General features: G+C 38.4%; 1 protein-coding gene across 1 annotated transcript in view; it reads right to left on the reverse strand.

Moving 5' to 3' along the window:
• Positions 1 to 1,717: 1,717 nt before the first annotated feature.
• Positions 1,718 to 19,983, reverse strand: part of zbtb20 (zinc finger and BTB domain containing 20) — a 32,521-nt gene continuing 14,255 nt past the window's right edge. Inside the window, exons 2-4 of the mRNA XM_068330527.1 lie at positions 18,787 to 18,931; positions 16,064 to 17,599; positions 1,718 to 13,724 (exon numbers count right to left, since the gene is read on the reverse strand). Of these exons, the coding sequence (XP_068186628.1) occupies positions 13,189 to 13,724; positions 16,064 to 17,579 (2,052 nt within the window). The 5' untranslated portion in view covers positions 17,580 to 17,599; positions 18,787 to 18,931 and the 3' untranslated portion in view covers positions 1,718 to 13,188. The remainder of the gene's footprint in view (positions 13,725 to 16,063; positions 17,600 to 18,786; positions 18,932 to 19,983) is intronic.

Raw genomic sequence — 19,983 nt, forward strand, 5'->3', positions numbered from 1 at the left:
AATGTTTGAGTGTACAGTATGGTATAATCTTGTATTGTAATATAATTTTATTGTAATGTGATCTATCAGCATAACATAATCAATGATTATATGTGGAAATAAATAAATACATAAATTATGTGATATTATCTTATGTGCATTTACCTTGAACATGTCTGAATTGTTTCTTGCATTAGTCAAAGAGCATATGGATATCCTCTATTTATGTTCAGGTGTAAAATCATGTTTAACATACAAGGAAAAATAACTTTGGATAATGAGACTATCCCTAAACGTTTTGAATATAATTCAACTGTGTTTCTTCCAGTACATGAACCTGAAATTAAAGAACCATGTAACAAACAGGCTATAGTGACATTATAACCAAAACGCCAAGGCAACTTGAAGCAAACATTTTTTTTCAAACACTTATTAGGATTTTTTCTACCAAATGTGTTTTTGAACAAAGTATTTCAATAAGGTGATTCAGAGTTTGAATACAATTTATTCCCTTTTGTTCGTTAGTGTGTTTACGGCATTACAACCACAGAATGTGAAGCTACTTAATAAAAAAATCTAATTAAAATTGAGTGATAAATGCTCGGCCTCGCTCAAAGATGGATATTAATTTATCTGGCAATATTAAAGGTGATTGTAAATCAGAAATTACATTTGCTTCGGCTCATTTACATTCAGTATTTCTACGGACATGTATTCAAATTCTGTGTAATTTTTTTAGGGTGATGATGAAGTTTTATTTGTATGATTGAACTCAAAAAATTCACATTTATAATTGGTTAAAATTGCTGCACTCAATCTCAACATTCATTCATTCATTGTCATATACCGCCGCTGTATCCACCATAGCGGGTCACGGGGAAATAGAGCCTATCCCAGCTGGCATAGGGTGCGAGGTGGGGGACACTCCGGGTACGACACCAGTGCACCGCGGAGCCACATACAAAGACACACAAACACGCACACACACACTCACTCACTCCTACGGGCAATTTGGGACCGGCCAATCAACCTGAAGCACATGCTTTTGGAGGTGGGAGGAAGCCGGAGAACCCGGAGAGAACCCACGTGAACACGAGGAGAGCATGCGAACTCCGCACAGAGCGGGACTCGAACCCGGACCCGCCGTGTTGTGAGGCGAAAGCGCCAACCACCGCGCCACCGTGCCGCCCCAATCTCAACATGTGTATCAAAAAAAGCTTACACTTACGCCAGCCTGGTAGATTTGACAAATGTAGCAGGCGATCAGGGTGAGAATAAATTAGGAACGTTAAATTAAGGCTGAGAAGCTCTGCAGCTCAGAGTGTAATAGAAACAGCTCACAGATGGAATAACCCAGGATTAAGTTCCTACAGTTTACCTGATGGCTGCACCAGCTTCTTGACTTCAGGGTTGGGCTCTTTGCAATTGTGTGTGACCTTTAGACCTTAAATGAGCAGCTTGTTTAGGGTGTTAATTGCCTTTTCCAATAAAACACAGTCTGATTAGGATTTAGTCATTTCCAATTCAGCTTAATTTTATCCATAGACTTGATTCTAACTAATACTGCTCATGTAATTCATTATTTTTACTTCAGGAAATATTAGTTTATAATTATTGGCAGTGAACAGTAAAGCGCAGAAGGTTTTTTGCACAAACATTGCTATTTTTAAGACCTTGCATGTATATTAAAAGAAAAATCAAAAAGCGAAAGTGGAGGAAAATAAAACTGCAACAAGACTTTCTGTGAAGTACAGGAAAGTACTAGTTTTTATTCCTTCATAATCAAACTTCACAAACAGCTTGAACTTGTACAATACCTCAGAGAGTGAAAATTACAAAAAAAGTGCTGGTAACATTTACAAAAATCATCCTTACTTAGCAACAATCAGTTTATTCTTCCACACTTTTTTTAGTCTTTTGTATTAAGGCTTAATACTTCTGTATAAAGTATATGCAAGATAAGTCTTCACAGTTTTTCGAAAAAAGTCACAATATTATGTAACATAATGAAGCTTTTACGGCTATTTTCTTTATAATAACAAATACACATCACTGGTAAATATATGTGAAATACAGGGCTTATTGTAAAATGGCAAGTAATGATACTGTTTGCTGAGATAAATTGATTCCACACACTTATAGGAAAATTTTGACATACCATTGCTATAACTGAAGGAAGAGGAAAAGAAAATGATAAGTATAAACACTTGGGAGATCGCCTCCAAACTTTGGCACATCCCATGAAACAATTTCACAAAGTATGACATTTATTTTTGAAATCATACAAATGGAAGAATAGCTAAACTGACATAAAGTGAAAACATGCTGTGTAGTAAGGTGCTAAATCAGAGATAATACATTGCCAGCCTCTTTTTTTCCCCCATGTGGACTGACTTGAATAAGGTGCATTATAAGACTCAACGCATGTAGGTCTTTCTTGGATGTTAACGAAATATGTAGCAACTACATTTTCAAAATAACCTAAATTAATTTGACCAATAGTCTTGAGGCGACCTCATATACTCATGCATTCCCATGGATTCAGAGACTTCAATATCTCTCCTGCAGGTGTGTAACTCTAACTGTGGCATGTGAAAGTCAAAGCTGTGTTGTATTCATGGTATGTGTTATTTGCATTTTTCCTATTTTTATTTTTTTTAAAAATCTTTTTGAACTTGTGACAAACTTGATGAGTAAGGAGATGGAATAGAGAACTGAATGTGAAACTAAGCCAAGATATATTCACAAGATCCTCTAAGCTGCACTGGTTTACTGGTCAACAGATGAGAGCTCTAGCCCTAGACTTACCAATTTCACCCTCATGCATACTGTACGATTAAAGTGACGCAACAAGCTTGCTTAAATAGTCTACATCACAAAAGCAATTTGGTTTTAGTGCAAACACAATTGGCTGGCTTCAGCTTCTCAATAATAACAAGCTCACCAAGGAGATTACAAGAAGGCACATACTTATGCTTCCTCTAACACGCAACATATTTAGACAAACCGCAACATCTTTCAATAACACCACAAAGCGGTGAAAACAGGAAAGCTACTACATCCAGATAAAATGAAGTGTTGTTGTTTGTGAATTATTTAAAAAATTACACTTATCCATCAACAAAATAACATTAAGATCAATAATTACGACTTCTGTGAATGACTTCATTGAAAAAGGATGAAGTACAATTTTGGTGGACACGGATTAAACAAGTGGCCAATGATGCTGTGTTTGTACAAAAAAGGTGCATTTGGAATTTTTTTCTTTCTCTATTTTGTTACTATTTCACTTTAAAGCATTTTTTGTGTGGTCCCAGTGAAAAGGACTCAAAGTGACCAACGATGCAGAGAAGACAAGTGTTTTTAAGGGGAGGGGTGTGTACGACGGCAGACGGTCGGGTTGTCTTTTGGTATCTGTGTTTATCTTTAATAATAATGTTGGCTGTGTGATGAAGACAAACGGTACTTTTACTTATGTGAAATGATTTCATCTCTTGTACATCCTGTCTCCTTCTTCCAATCTGTGTAAGAACTGTTTGATTTGTCTGAAAACAACAGGAGGAAGCAGCAGGATTAATGCCCCTCTGAGCTGGACACTAATCATCGGGGTACTCGGATAAAACAAACAAAAACAAATAGAAAAAAAAAACATGCGGGTAAAAAGTGATCAATTCTGTACCATTACATCAAAACGTGTCAGATATCACCATTTACTCAGCATTGCCTCTGCAGGCGACAATTGTCATGCACTGTGGTTTGAGAAGTGAATTATATTGCTTTTGATAGAAGAAGACCAAAATAAGTCTAGTGCAAATCTCTTTTCTGGTATTGGGTGGTTGGTGCGATGAGACTCAAATGTGGTGTCTGCTCTTCCATAGCAAGAACATGTCAGATGATGGTGAAGATGATGATTTAGATAACTGCTAGCTTCGTGTGGTATATCTGTGATTTTTCTGAACATTTCTGAGAGCCTTCTTGCTTTGTCACGAAAAAATAAGTTGATGTTTTGTAAGAATTTATGAGGAAAATCCTTGTAAATATTTCCTATAATGTATAACCCACCACCATATTCAATAACCCAACACAAAGGAAACACCTTAACTTCTTACGTCTACATTACTCCTATTTTGAGCAGGAGGATGACGGCCTTGTCAGTCACCCTCCTCTGTACAGCTTGGAGGATGTGCTTTGTCTGTGCTAATGGGTGTTGTCTGTGCAGTTATGTCTGTCAAATACATCTCTTAAGTTGGAAATGTTGGAAATTCACTCCAGTCCAGTGTTTGACAAATCATATTAGAGAAATGTCCTCGCACATACAATAAAAAAAAGAAAATGTATCCCCTATTTCATAACAGCAGTCAAAACATCTCAAACAAGCTTGTTTCATAACAATAATAATAATAAAATACAAACCAACTTGGAGCATAAATTATCCAAAACAATCTGAAAACACATTACTGCAGCATATATTTCAGGGTTGCTTAGTTGTGATGTTAACTACCTTTACTACAACAGCTCCACTTCTGCCATGTTCATAACTATAGAGGAGAAGTATTTTTAGGGAAATAATAAAATATCAAGCTAACATAGGCCAAAAAAAGCCTAACAAAATATACACATATTTATACGCACATCTCATATTTCGCCTCAAGTGCATGTTTACAAAAGCATCTTACAAGATATGACAGCAAAAAGCCTGAAAGCCAAAACAAAAATTAAAACAAACAACCTCCCAAAAACAAACAAACAAACAAACAAACAAACAAAAAAACCCATCTAACTTGCTTTGATAAGGACAAGTATTTTCAGATTTTTCTCTTTAAATATTTGAGATATTCTGTTTTTACATCAGTTACAAAACATTGTTCCAATTACAGTAATTCATGTTGCTTTTTGAACACACTGGAGGAGAAATGTACAGCAGATTCACCTAGTTAACCTTACAGTAATAAAATATTGTCAAATGTTTGCCAAATGGTTTACATTCTGCTACCAAATGATGTGTGTTGTTTTTTGTTTTCTTTTTTTACAAAAATATATCCTATAGTAATCACTTTAATAAATATTTGGACCACGTAGTGATATTTTGAAATTCATGTAACATTTTGGTTTGGATGAATCTTCATCATGTAGTGATGGTTGGCTTTTATTTCTTAACATGAATGAGTGACATATTTGCTAAATGTCAGCTAGGTATTGACTTGCTGAGACTGCGAGTTGTGTATCATTCTTCCATTCCTTTTCCTTTTTTCCTCTTTTTTGGTTTCATATACAACCAACAATATGTGCAAACTTAACATCTTGGTCCATCTCAAGTATAAATGGCTAAATGTTCTCTAAGTCACCACACCAGATTAGTATTTCAGGGACAGCCTTAAGATATTAGATGTGCCAATAGTTGAGAATTGCTATTGCCAAAATATTTCCATGTAATCAAATCTGAAGGTGAACAGATCTAAGCTGATTTGCTAAATGTGTGTGTAGAAGACATAACTGATGATTATCGAGCATTACATTTTGCCAAAGGAACAATGCAACAATACCTTGTTTTAACATGCGACTGTTTACATCACAGCTACGGAGTCAGATTCATTTCTATTTTTGTTGCATTTCTTCTAAAAAAATCTATTTTGGTCTACGACAGGCAAATAAACACAACTACAAAACTATATAAACAACTGATCAAGGTGACACACATGGACGCCTGTTCACAGGCGCTCCGTAATGAGAAGAAAGACAAAGAGAAATAAATTGTAGCAATCAAGCCCAAAAGTAGGAACCCCAGTCACATAGAAAAGAAGTATTATTTTCTCCATAAAACTTAAATTATCTCAAACCTTCTTTGGTTCGTGAAAACAAACATTGTCTAGTACAGTTTACGCCCCCGTTTGATCTCTTATGATAAGCATGGGCCCATTTTGCATGTTGCCTCCAGCAGCCCCTTCAGGAACATTACAGTGTCAAACTTTTTCATGAAAGTCTACATGTCCCCCCATGGCAGACTACTGAGTCGGTGACTGGCATCATGGCTAAAACGAGTTTCTCTTTCTACTGTTTTTCTTTTATTTATCATCTCTGTACTATAAAAAAGAGAGACCTGTGTAGATGAACAGAGCGGCAGCATAGTGCATGTTGTCTACAGAGCTGGTCCAGGCATAAGCTGAGCTCAAAAGCTTATGAGGTTCGAGATCTTGCAGTGAAATTTCTAATACATAGCAGGATGACATTAAATAACTGATCTACTCGAGGGAAAGATGCATTTTTGCTCAACTTTAAAGTCATGGGAAATGTTTGCAACTATATAATCAAATATCTAACAGATTTGTAAAACAATTAAGAGCTGGAAAATGGGTGCCAGACTAGGAGTTGGAATGTTCTGGACTTGAACAGGAATGCATGTTTCCAGTTAGGCCGCTGAAACGCTTTTAATCCAATCGTCTCATCAAGCTGGACGAAGCCAAAAAAGACTACAGTGAGTGTGAACACAAAGACGCTCAGTGTTTAGTCCTCCGAGGCTAAATCAGGCCCAGATTTCCTCACCATTGTAAAAAAAAAAAGAAAACAAGATACGGAAAGCCTTTTATCGAGGGGCACCAAAAATATTGTCTGTGCTCCATCAAAAACAAAATACCCACTGTTGTGAAAGTCTGTATAGAGACTGCATGCTTCAGCTGGACTGATCGATGGGTATCACCTGATAATGAGGTTTCATTAAAACCTCATCAGAATAGTGTGATGACTGCATGTTCGGAGAAAGTAAAATATAATCTAGATGTTGTTATAGCTTAGTTTAGCTGTGTGATACTTATAAATCTGAACAGCTTCTTCTGTGCGTAAGGCTCAAAACTCAAAAACAGAATCTGAATGTTTGACTGAAATCTGAACAGACGCTCTGTTTGTGTCATAGTGAGACAGTTGGATTACAGGGACTAGATTTATCACATTGCCTATATAATTAATGCTTTATTTGAACATTAAATGTATATGAAACTAAGCCTTCAAAATGTATTTGGTAATCATAGCTGTTTTCTCCTATTTACTTGAACACCATATGTATCATGGAGGATTTAAAGATTTAAATAAAAGCAATCACTTGTGTCTGTTTGATCTGTAATGTTCAAGCCATAAGTTTTTCTGCTTGGTTCTCACAACTAATTTAATAGTAGCATAATTAAAGAGTCATTTTCTCCCAAATTTGGCACACTACCTCGACTGCAGAGGGCTAGAGAGAAAACGGTGGTAATTAGTCCACAGGGGACTGAATAATAAGCCATGCCCAAAAACCTTTAATCTCACAGCAACTCTATCCTCAAACTTGATTTAGGGTTTTTTTTTAAAAAATTCGTTGTTGTTAAAGCTCTTAAAGACTTTGAATGCTGTGAGTTCTCATTGTTGTTGTTTTTTCATCTGAGTGTAAAGGAGAGAGGTCTGTACACTGTTAGGTTCTAAGAAATATATATTTAAAAAAAATACCTTTGTCTAATAGATAAAACCTTGTTTTTGTCTTAAGAGAGATTAAAAATTATTTCCGGGAGCCTAACTGTGCAGACCTGTTTTATTGTTGGATTTGATCTCACCAGCCTCCACTTCAAAACTTTCAGATCTGGAATGAAATTTTGCCTTCAAGAAATTGTTATAAATATTGAAGTATATCTATTAAGGATAGGCTTTCCTTACTATTTGCCACTTTTCATTTCAAGCTGTACGTACACAATAAATGTTCCAGATAAGACAGTAACATAAACTCTTCCAATCGTTATGGGGAAAATAGGCAGTAGCTCTCACAAGGGAGGATGTGTCATCAAGGTCAAAGGACACGTGGTGGACTCAAAATATTATTAGAGCTGCTGCCACTTTCTTTTCCCTGCCAAAACATTTCTTAATGATTCTAGATGGTTTTATAATTTGAAGAATAGCAATGTTTAGCAAAAACAAGATAAAAACAATACACACTAATGTTGATTTTCAATCTTGGTGGCAGGCCGTGTGTTCACTAGAACTGCTGCAGCTGACGTGTGTTTCCCTCTGCTGTTCACAAAGCGCAACTGCATATCCCTCAAACGGAACGGCGAATGTACAGCTTGTAGGAAAATGACAAAATTTGAAAAATCAAAATAAAATAAAGCGACAAGAGAGAGCTCGAGCAACCTGACAAAAATAGTAATTAAATTTATAGATTTTACTTTTTTTCCAGTGCTTTCTGGAAAGAATACAATTACTTCATTTAGACACTGATATGTCAAGAATGTGATTGCATTTTTATATCTTTGAATCCTTCAAACTGTATAAATGTATGATAAAAATAAAACTAGCAGATGTAGTCTTTACTGTATCTGTATAGAACATTTCAGCTATTTTAAAGGGTTCTCTTTGGATGCACTGACATCCACCAGGTCTTAGCAGAAGTAGTATAAATAGTATATTTTAATAGACCAATGTGTAAATACTGTATCTGTGCAATATAGGAGAGAAAAACTATGAATATTCTGTATAGCTGCTGTATGTACTGATAGGCACTTGATAGGCATATTCCCTATATCCCACAAAGTACTGTATACTCTAGCTGCAATTATGTCTTTACAAAAAAAATCTGGAAAAGAAAAATGGAAATACTTATTTATATATAGTATATTTGTAAGAAGTTTTTTTCACTCTTATGTGTATTGTAGAAGGCCAGAAATGTGGTTATGCATTATCTGAATGGTTTTATGTTTTCTGTATTCTACTCTTTGTGACTTTATTCAAGCTTAAATGAAAAAAGAAATCTGACTTAAAATGTGTGGGGACAGACTGAAGACAAACAGGAAGACGGAGACATGCTTACTAGACTAAAATGAACCTGTTCCTTACTTAGCACGACCCTCACAATCACTATCTTCAGTTTTCTTGTTTTCATCTCAACGCAAAGCATATAAGGATATAGTATATTACAATGTGAAATATGACTCAATAACTGACTACCCCTTATCCAGCTGTGTGAAACTATGTATAAACAACACCACTATGATCACCATAAAAAGCGGAGGAAGATTGAAATAAAGAAGTCTAACAATGAAATAAACATACTGCAAGAGGACAACAATGTACTGTAGACCTTGTGTCTCTACACTAAGATAAACAAAACATGAACAGTAATATATCTGAAACACAATACAAACAGCTGCGGGCTCAAGGCTATTACGTACTTTTCATATGTTTTGTTCTGGAAAATATGCATACACTTTGCGAACATAAAGTTTAGATTCTTTTTTTTTAACTAACAACTAGAAAAAGCACAATTGAGATAAGTATTCATTTTATGGAAAACGCTGCAGCTTCTCAACAATTTTCAGCCAACCTTTTGCAACACTGAGAAAGAGAATTAAGCATCACCACGAGTAGCTAAAGCAATATACGGAATATATAACTATGGACAGTGAAGAGCATGTGATGCTGATGCAACCAGGGCAGGGCGGTTTAAAAGCCCGGGGTTATGCTAAAGCATGTTATGACACACCGGAGAGAAGCTTGTTCTCCTTCTCCAAACCTGGTCTGCAATCAAACACTTTATGATACAGAGAGTCAGCTGACGACAGGATGAGTTATTAGCCCTCATCCTGATTAGGTTGTGATTGGCTACTTTTGTTATTTCCAGAAAGAGATAAAGAATCGACAGACTAATTATGAAATGAAATATTTTATAAAACCAACATCGAGCTACTTAACCTACTATTTAGACCAATGATACCACAAAGCTGGTTGTACTCATCTAGCTACAGTCAATAGTGCATTTGATATACTGTATGTGTTTACACAAAATATGTAAAATTTGGGTGGCATGAAGGAATGCTAGATCACTGAATACACATATCACACAGAAACAATTTGATTCATGTCTGCCTTTGATTTCAAAAAAGTGATGATGTTAGTTTGGCAGTGTTTAACTTGGTACTGAACGGACAACAGATAGCAACATCATGAGCTGTGTGCTATACATGTGGCAGTACTGAAAGAGATCTCGGCAGTTGCTTACATATCTATTTAGTGCATTGTCTGTTAAGGCATGAGATTACCCTCCACGTGCTGTGTAGAGACAAATATAGCACTAGCATGCAGCAATATTGCCATTCTGGCAATGACAGCTACAAACAGGAACCACAGTTTAGGCTTATATGAACACCATAGGAGACAGGCCCAATCAAATGTTAAATAACGTGCTACTTTTACTGTGGACTAGCCTCAGGGGTTTTCAGCATTTCTCACGTAGGTCTGTATATTCTTTTTTTTTTTTTAAATAGAGCTGATGAGACATCAGGATGCAGGTCTCGCATGTTTGACTTCACTTCAGCTGACTCCACAGGAAATCTAGTAGCAACTGGAAAGAGCCCATCCGAACGAGCACAAGAATGCCAACGGACTCCACTATCAGAACCAACATCATGGGTGCCATATTTGACCAAAAAAAGGTTTAGGGAGCTGCTTCTCATAGTACCTGTGTTGCATATTGCTAAGGAAGCCCTACAGTTCAGATATTCCACTTATCAACAGTTTGATTAGGCTAGATACCACAGACACTCACAGACATACAAACACTAAGGAAGGGACACAACTGTGTACAGCTGACACACAGATATCACAGAAGCTGCATTCCATCACCTCCCTACACCTTTAAACCCACAAAAAGTTGATCTAGGACACATATATCATTATGTTACACACATTATAAAGGTATTATTATTAATAACGTAATAATAGTAATTATTAACTCCACCAATGGAGCTGTGTTTATTATTACTGTTACTGTCTCAGTGTTACTGCTGTTTGGCTTGGATATTCTTAGTTTATAAAGAAATACAATTGAATAACTGTTATATGGAGCTAACTCCATAAAATAATTCAAGGGTCCAAACACAGATGAGCACACATAATGGTACATATTTAAGTCAAAAGAAATGCTTGCGTTAACACGATTATATACTGTAGGTAACCACAAGCAATAAAATTTTTTTAAAAAAAGCCAAGAACTGCTGAATTACTTAATGAAGGAACTTTAACAAAACTATTCCATTACATGTGAACTTTACAACCAAATGTTAGATTTTTAAAAAAAATCCTCTTTTCTAAAACTATAATATCTCTGTTAACAGTAGTGCACTTATTGGTTTAGCAGTGCAACATATATGCAAGAAAATAATGCAGTCCACTTATCAAGATTTTAAAAAATGTTGTTTTTTTTCCTTTGAAATTGAATAAAAGAAAACTCATAGAAATTCATTGAAGGAAAATGATTAAATATTAAGCACAGGCGTTTTAAGAAAAATGTGCAAAGTAGCACTTTGTTTTCTTGAATCTACATGTGGCCTTTTCAAGACCACCGTATGCAGTTATTCTCTTAACAACTACGAAAGTGTTTGCTCATATCAACAAGCAAATCCTTCAGATTGCAGTTGCAGGCAGTTTTGTGTGTGTGTGTGTGTGTGTGTGTGTGTTTGTGTGTGTGTGTGTTTGTGTGTGTGTGTGTGTGTGTGTGTGTGTGTGCCGTGTGTCCTATATTGAATTTTAAAAAATTACACAATGATTCAAATATCAGAAATGAATGTAAGTGATGTGGTGCATGGATGACAATGTGTGCACACTAGCTTCCAAATCTATTCTGTACATGCTGTGTCTAGATGTTTAGAAAAATCCGGAATGTATGCTATTGTCTAGAACGTCCATCAAACTTGTGGCTTATCATGAAAAGATGTGATGTTTTGATGGCGCTACTTGCTTAGCTTCAAGACCTTATTTCCTTTCAAAACGTTTTGTGCAATTTTGAGCCTTTGGGGAGAGCCAATATATAAAGAGTAATGAATTTAGCCCACTCTTGCTAAAATAGCTTAGCAGTGGCTTTGAAGTGGTTATAGAGGGGGGTTATAGGATGAGGATTGTATTTATCTCCAAATTCATATACACTTCAAATTAAATCTCTCCCTCCCTCTACACTGTTCCAATCAACAAGTAGCCTAGCCCCCTATAATTTCCTCATCAAATGAAAATGGTGTAGGCTGCTTAATAACAACAATAGTTCAAGTGACAAATAATCTTTTAATCTACATCCCATAACAGTCAGATGCAAGTTGGGGAGCAGCAATTGTGAAGGAGAGCGTTAAGTTGAATATGCCAGCCTGCCATTACTGTGATTGTGATCGGCTGAGAGGATTCATCAGCAGACGGATTTTTCTTCTTTCTTGCGTTTTGAAATGGAAGAGGTCTACAAGCCTTAACAGTCTTTTAAGATATTAGTGGCAGTATATGCAAAACTTAACGTCCAAACATCAGAAACAAAGAAAAATATTTTTATCTGAAACACACTCCTAATTTAGTAAACGTAAGGTTAACCATCAAAATGCATGGACAGCAATTACAAAACTTAAAAAAAGAATATCTGTCACTGTCGCCACTGACAGGACGTTACATTTCAGCAAAATGACTGAAACTGGTACCTTGACAACAGCTGCAATATAATCCTTTAGTATTATAGGAATAAATAAAACCCACTGTCAAATTAATTAACGCTCGTTTTTTTTTAATTTACAGAAGAAGGCAATCTTGTGACCATCAGTATTTTTAGAGGGAATATGTTGCCCCACCCCAGATGATTTGTTGTTATTGTTGTAAATTATACCACAGTAAGCTTGGACATCTATAGTTTCCAAACTGGTCAATATGGGTTCACAACTGCCATGAATAATGTTTCATGGCAATGCACACACACACACACACACACACACACACACACACACACAAACACACACAAACACACACACACACACTCCCACACACACACACACACACACACACACACACAGACTAACGTACAGACATGAACAAGAAAACACATATGGACAAGTATATTCATCCAGAATGTCTACGCTAAAGGTGTGTTTATGTGTATGTGTTTCTTTCGTAGGCCTTTCGGTAGTGTTCAACACATAAATCAGTATTTTAGGAAAGCATACATTTAGAGGCCTGTAGTTAGGATCCATCCAGTAGATCAGTATCAAACTACTAAGCCTTAAGGCCACCATCTTTTTTTTTCTTTTAGAATAACAAAAAAAAATTTTTTTTTGGGAAACTTAATGTGCCAGTGTCTACACTCATTACTCTTCATACCTCAAAACAAAGAAAAGGAAAATCTAGTGCCATTTTATTTGTCATTCTTTTTGAAAGAAGTTTATCTATTAGTACTTATCCATCGGGGACATGCATTCGCATGTGGTCATTGAAGTGCTCCATTTGGTCGAACTTGGCAGGGCAGACAGAGCACACGTAGGTGGTCCCTTCTTGGCAGCTCGCCTCTGCGGCTACACCCACTCCTGTTCCAACCCCAGCCCCTACTCCTGCACCGCCACTCACTGGCATGGCGAGAGCCACCACTCCAGCTCCAGGCTCGGGTACAGTCATGGGGATGGGGATAGAGACAGGGCCAGGGGTGCCAGCGCCCCCCGACAGGCCCGTGATGCCGCTGCCTGTGCTGTGCAGGGCCATGTGTCTCTCCAGCAAGGTCTTGTGTGAGAACTTCTTCTTACAGATGTAGCATTCGTAGGACTTCTCTCCACGGTGCAGCCGCATATGGACGTTGAGAGAGCTCTTCTGGGTGAAGCGCTTGTTGCAGATGCTGCACTGGTAGGCTCGCACACCTGTGTGTGTCACCATGTGTTTGATTAAGTAATCCTTCAGGGAGAAAGAGCGCCAGCAGATGCTGCACTGGTGAGGCTTCTCACCTGGATATACATGCAAGACAAAAGAGTCGACAGGAGAGAAGACCAATTTTGAGCATGGTGGAGCACATCGAAGTCAGAGCTGTCTTCTTCTAGCACAAGAAAAATACTCTCCATTATTCAAGCCACATTAATTTCAACAGGTATTATTTCAATAGGCTACAGGTCTATGAAGAAAGTATTTCCGATAGTGAGCTGTAAATGCAGAACTGTGACTTAGGGAACCTAATAAAAATCCATAATTGCTGTGATGAATATAAAGACTCATTTAAGTGGAGCTTCAAGGGAAAATATATATAAAAAACAAAACTAAAGTATGAATTCATGTACGAATACAAACAGAACAAGTGGATGCATTTTTGTACTTTTCATTTGGAGACGTAAACAAAGCTCATTTCCTAATGTCTCTGCTAACATCGCAGGCTGTAGAATTGATAATCATGTTCATCTCGTTTTAACGAACAGAGAGACTGACAACAACAATTAATGCAGCTCGGTGAACCTTCTGCGCTGAATGAATTAATGTGCAGCTACCTGTGAATGATTTAATAAAGTCAATATACACACACACACACATATGAATATATATATATATATATATACAGTATACACACACACACACACACACACACACACACACACACACACACACACACACACACACACATATATATGCTTTTTTAACTGTTTTCTGTCATCCCCAGGGCATTGGGTTTGCATTTGATGTTGGACGGGACGGCAGCCATGGACCCATTAACTTTGCTGAACAATTGTGTTGTGGTTCATGTCTGTGTGTTGGTTAGCTTTAGTTATGTTGGCTGTATATTGTGTGTACTTTTCTAATGACTGTTAAGGGTGGAGTTCTTCTCACCCTCATCCCACATTAAAATGCGACATATCTCATCTTCCAAATTATCTCTGTATTACTTTTATAACAGAACAAAAACAATTAATGTCACATATGCATCTTCTTGCAGGGACAGCGAGGCAACGTCACTCTAAATCATAGTGACACACTGTTCGTTTTTGAGTAATATTTTTACAAGGTTGGGTAAATATAATCTGTCAATAGCTGCCGTGGGATGCTCAAACTCCCTCCATCTGACTGATCAATCGGTGACGTTCCTTTTCCCTCTCAATATGTCATCTCCCTGGTCCATGAAATTCGCCTTGAAACCCCATCCACTGGTGGTCGTAGCAGAGAAATGGGATGTAATGAATAATAATGGCTCTGTGAGTTGGCAGTTTTTATGAGATCATCTAATTAAGACGTATCTAATTATTTCTTTCTGTAATGATGATTTTTATGGGTGATGATTGATAAGGCTGTCAGTGGAAGAACAAAGCAGAGCACAGAGTAATAAGTCAGACTCGAATGATAAAAAGTTGCTAGGCAACAGTGACCTATAACGTGTGTGTGCTATACATGACGGTATACGTTCGATCCAAAGCGATCATTGTGTAAAGTTTCAGGCTTTGATCACCAATTCATGACGTGGGCACTTGTCCTCTACATCTAAACTACTGATAATTACAATTTACAAAGACTAAAATGTTGTTTGTTTTCAAGGTCAGCCCTGAATTCATCCATTCACCTCTATGTCACCAACACCATACACTAACTCCACCATCTGCGTGACGCGGTTCCTTACTATAATGGTAGGACTGCTGTTCTAACTAGGCAGTCAGAGACTGCAACATCCTGCGACAAACCTAAATTTAAAATTTTACCCTGACCTACTTGCATAGGTCAAAGATCAAAGCTGGTGCTCTGACCTACTAGCTTTGATCTACGGTCTTACTCACACTGACCCTCTCCCTCGTCTTTCTATCTTATCCAGTTCCTGAGTTTACAAAGTTTGAAATTTGACCTTGACATAGTTTTCTCAAGGTAAAGGTCATCATCTCATTTTCATCCTCTTTGCCGCCCAAGTAATGTGCTTTTTGTTTCATCTTTCTATCTGCAACAGTTGCAAAGATTTTTGGTGGACTAACGAATGGACGAAGGGACAGACACAGACAAACACACGAACACTGACAATTGCCATACATCACCGCTTAATATTAATGAAACTCATTTGTCTCACAATGCTTTTGCATCATGAAGAAGAATCAACTATTTATTCATAAGTTGCATGTATTAATATTAAAACTTTGCAAAGTTTTTCATACCATAAAAGGAGAAAAGACATTTATTTTTAACTAACAACTGTTTCTAAAGGGATGTGTTCTAACGCCAACATGGCAACCGCCGCCGTACTTTAACTGCAGACCCTGTGATAATGTAAGTGATGGTATTACATGTTAACAGTACATACAGTGAAGGAGATGTTGTGACTTACCAGTGTGGACAAACATGTGTTTGACGTAGTTTTGTTTAGCAGTAAAGGTTTTACAGCAGAGAGTGCATGCATAGGGCTTCTTCTCTGCCGAACCAACCCCGCCTACAGCCTGTTGCTGCTGAGCTGGCGCTTGCTGTACCGATATGGGGTTTGGAAACGATGGCATCGTAGGGGGTGGCACTGCCACAAACTGTGGCTGCTGTGGGCCAGAAAGGTAAAGTAAATGCTTGTTGTCTCTAGCCGGCTGTGTGGGAAATAGTGTGGGCAGGAAGGTGCTTCCAGCAGTGCCCATCACTTGAGAATTGCTGGTCACGGTGAGTGGCATCCTTAGATGATTGCTGGTGTATGATTCTGCCTGGCGCATGTAGTGCGGGGCACTTGGCAAGGACTGGGACATGACTGAGTTTGATTGGGGTTGCATCATGCTACCATCACTAGTGCTGTGGGACGTGTCCCCATCTTCTGTCTCCTGCATTTGCTCTGGAGACGAATCATTGACCTCTATATGCACTGGACCGCCTTCGCTCTGCTGGCTGTCCCCACCCATGTCTCGTCCGAAGCCCAGGTACGGCTGCTGCTCCCCAGCATCTGGCTCGGTGCTGATGGAGGAGCTCACCCCTGAGTCAAAACTTTCAATCTTTGATTCGCTTTCGACGCCCTCGGTGTGGTCGTTGTCATCTTGGCAGTCGGCTAGATTATCGTAGCAGGTGAACTCGTCTTCGGCTTCCTGCTTTATGTGCATTCCTTCTGTTTGTATGCGTACCGGTCGGGGTTGCTTGCGGCAGTGGGTGGACTCTGCTGTGGAGATGAAGCGATCCACCTGCTGCGATCTCTCCTGGATGCGATTCATCCAGGGCGGATCTTGAGACTGTTGGTCCTTCTGAGTGTTGAGAGCGGTGTCGTACTTTGATGGCATAGGGTTGATGAACAGGGGGTGCTCACGGGTGCCATTCTGCAGAGAGAGGCCAGGGTAGGAGTACAGTGGCGTGAACGCGCGGTCCATGTTCTGCTGTGATGTCGCTTGCATATAACCCGACTCTGCATCGCTGCTTGGCCCGGAGGTTCCTGACTCTGGTGTTCCACGAGGTGTTTCCTGACCAGAGTCTCCTGGTATAACGGGGAACCCCCCCGGCCCAGCCAGGCCCACATTCTGGGACACGATGCGGGTACACTCATCGATTACGGTCTTGATCTGAAGGATGCTGGCGGCAGTGAGGATCTGCAGGGCCTCTGACTGAGACACCCGCAGGATCCCACTGTACATAAAGTCAATCAGCTTTTGGATGGATTGCACCGAGACCACAGAAGGTATCTCAATGTCGCTGTAGCCCAAGAGCAGCTTGTCCTGAAAGAAGGGGCTTCCAGCGGCCAGCACGCACCGGTGAGCTCGCAGCATACTTCCATGGATCCGAACAGTCACGTCACAGAAGTGCCCACGGTTGCGCTGCTCATTGAGGGTCTCAAGTACAGAATTGCTGAAGTTGTGGAGGTTGATGTTATGAATGCGCTCGGTCATCCCCTTGCAACTGATGTCACCTGCAAAGCAGGGAGCAACACACCTGATTTGGTTACAAACACATTAACAGGCACACAACACAACCGGATTAATCACACCAGTAAGCACAAAATGAAGAATCCTTCATTATCCTCACGTATAGCAACGTTATATATTTGTAATATCTGCTTAAAAAATAAAAAATCAGTTAGGAGTAATAAAACAGCGTAAATGAATGATTAAATTTAACATAATTGTTATCGCTAAATGCACCATGAAAAAAGCTCACAAGAAAAAAGATTTCACTTTATGTTACACAACCCAACTCTCTCTCCCTGCCACAATAAATACACATATAGGATGAGTTACATCGATTATAATCAGACAAACGGTTGACTGGGGGACTCCAAATATTTCTTTTTTTGGGTAGCCTGTTCGTTCATGGTGTATGCCTGAAGTTTCTACAACCACCATTAGGTGGTGCAATGGGCTCAGAGGACAAGAGGCCTCTTTTGTTAGCCATGTGTTCACTTTGATGGCGCTTCCTAACTATCCTTGGAATACTGTACACCAAATGTGACCCAGCCGAACAGTCTGTGAGATAACTTCAGATGCAATTCCTTACAAAATTGGCGTTAAAAGAAAGAAAATTCCTCACCACCATGACACAGGTGGGAAGAGTGGGAATTATGCAAATTGTTGGGTTTCACTATTTTCTGAAAAATTCATTTATTTTGCTTAGAAACTTGCTTGAATATAATTCGAGCAAAGCACTTGACCTCACTTGCATAATTTTTGAATAAAATACTCTCAAGTGTAACAGTGCTAATTTTGATTGTGAGAACTGCAAAAAATGTTGCTGAAAATTTGACAAATAATTCCTTTACACTTCTCTGACAAGGGAATACAAATATGTATATGACCCACATGAAATTATTGAATCACACATAACTACTTTAAATGTGAAAAACCTTGAATGAGTGGAGAAATGCTTTATGATTTGAAAAGCGGTTATATTCTGAAAAGAAATTAAAATTTACAGTGTTAGCAGCAATAAAACGTCTGACAGCAAACAGACTCAAACAGATCCAAATGAGGAAGAATTCAGCTAGAATGTTTCACATCAGCAGCACAACGGTGTTACTACTAAAGATTATTATTCATTTCCAGCTAAGTTATTTCCAACATGCAACATTAGCAACAAGAAAGAATAAAAACTAGCACTCACAGTTAGATGACGTTTTGTTCAGAAGAAGCTTGTGTGGCTGGTGATGAAATGCGGGTCAAGCTTCAGTTTGCTGGTGGAGATGGCTGATCAGAGGCCGGGTGCTAGGCAAGCCTGTCACTCCTCTCTATCTAACTCATGTGTTGCTCTGCCACAGTGTTTGGAGAGGGAGAGAAAAGACAAAGACAAATCTTAATGCCTCATAGTGCCTCCTCAATACTGCCACTCCCTTAATGAACCCGGAGACACAGTAACACAATTATCAACCACCAACAAGCTGCAACAGATGTGTGAAGAGTTTCAAAAGAAAAGACTACAACGACGGGACGAAAAGACACTCCTGTGTGCGTGAGGCAATCAATGACAAAACAATGCTGAAAATAATTTTGTTATAAGAGCCTGCTCTTATCTCACTTATCTGTGCCGATGGGGGACAAAACCACACCCTTAAATTCCTCATAAATACATGCAGATTAAATATTTTACAAAATGTCTCAGTCACGCTTGTACAAAGTGCATGTTTTTTGAAGGGAATGTGTGTGTAGACATAATATATTTTCAAATCAACAAATTGAATAATACAGTACCCATCTAGAAGGAGCGCCAGCCGTTTCAATAATAGTAAAGGGAAATATTAGACACACAACGCATTCATTGAAAACACAAGGCAGTCAAAAACATTAAAACATGTGATGAGTGCAGCTCGGAAATCTTTACACAATTGCTTTCATACTGCAGACACTTATTCACAAGTTTTACCTCAAAGCTTGACAGAAAATTGCATAAAACAAACTACACTCATGGGATCATTTAAGGTCAGGCAGGCATGAAAAAAAAAGTAAAAATGTCTCCCTTACTAGTCCCACACTGGTCACAGCACCGTCATGCATTTCAACCAATGACGCTTTGAAAGAATTTGGAAATGAGTTTTGTGTTCGGATGTGCATATTCATCATTAACCGGAGTTTTACCAGTCTTCTCGCATACTATTTCTTTTTTTTTGTTTTCTTTTTTTTTTTGGAAACACAATAAAACAAATGTTTAATGGCTGTCATGCTGGATGCAACACGAACATCAAGTGCTCTCTGCAACATGCCAACAGCTCCAGTCTGCTGCTGAACAAATAGGACAGTCCCTTGAATCTGACCAGACCTGCACGCTTCTGTTGACATATTCTTTTACAAACGTCAGGTACTTTTA

This window comes from Antennarius striatus, chromosome 13, assembly GCF_040054535.1.
Source record: "Antennarius striatus isolate MH-2024 chromosome 13, ASM4005453v1, whole genome shotgun sequence".
Taxonomy (NCBI): Eukaryota; Metazoa; Chordata; class Actinopteri; order Lophiiformes; family Antennariidae; genus Antennarius; species Antennarius striatus.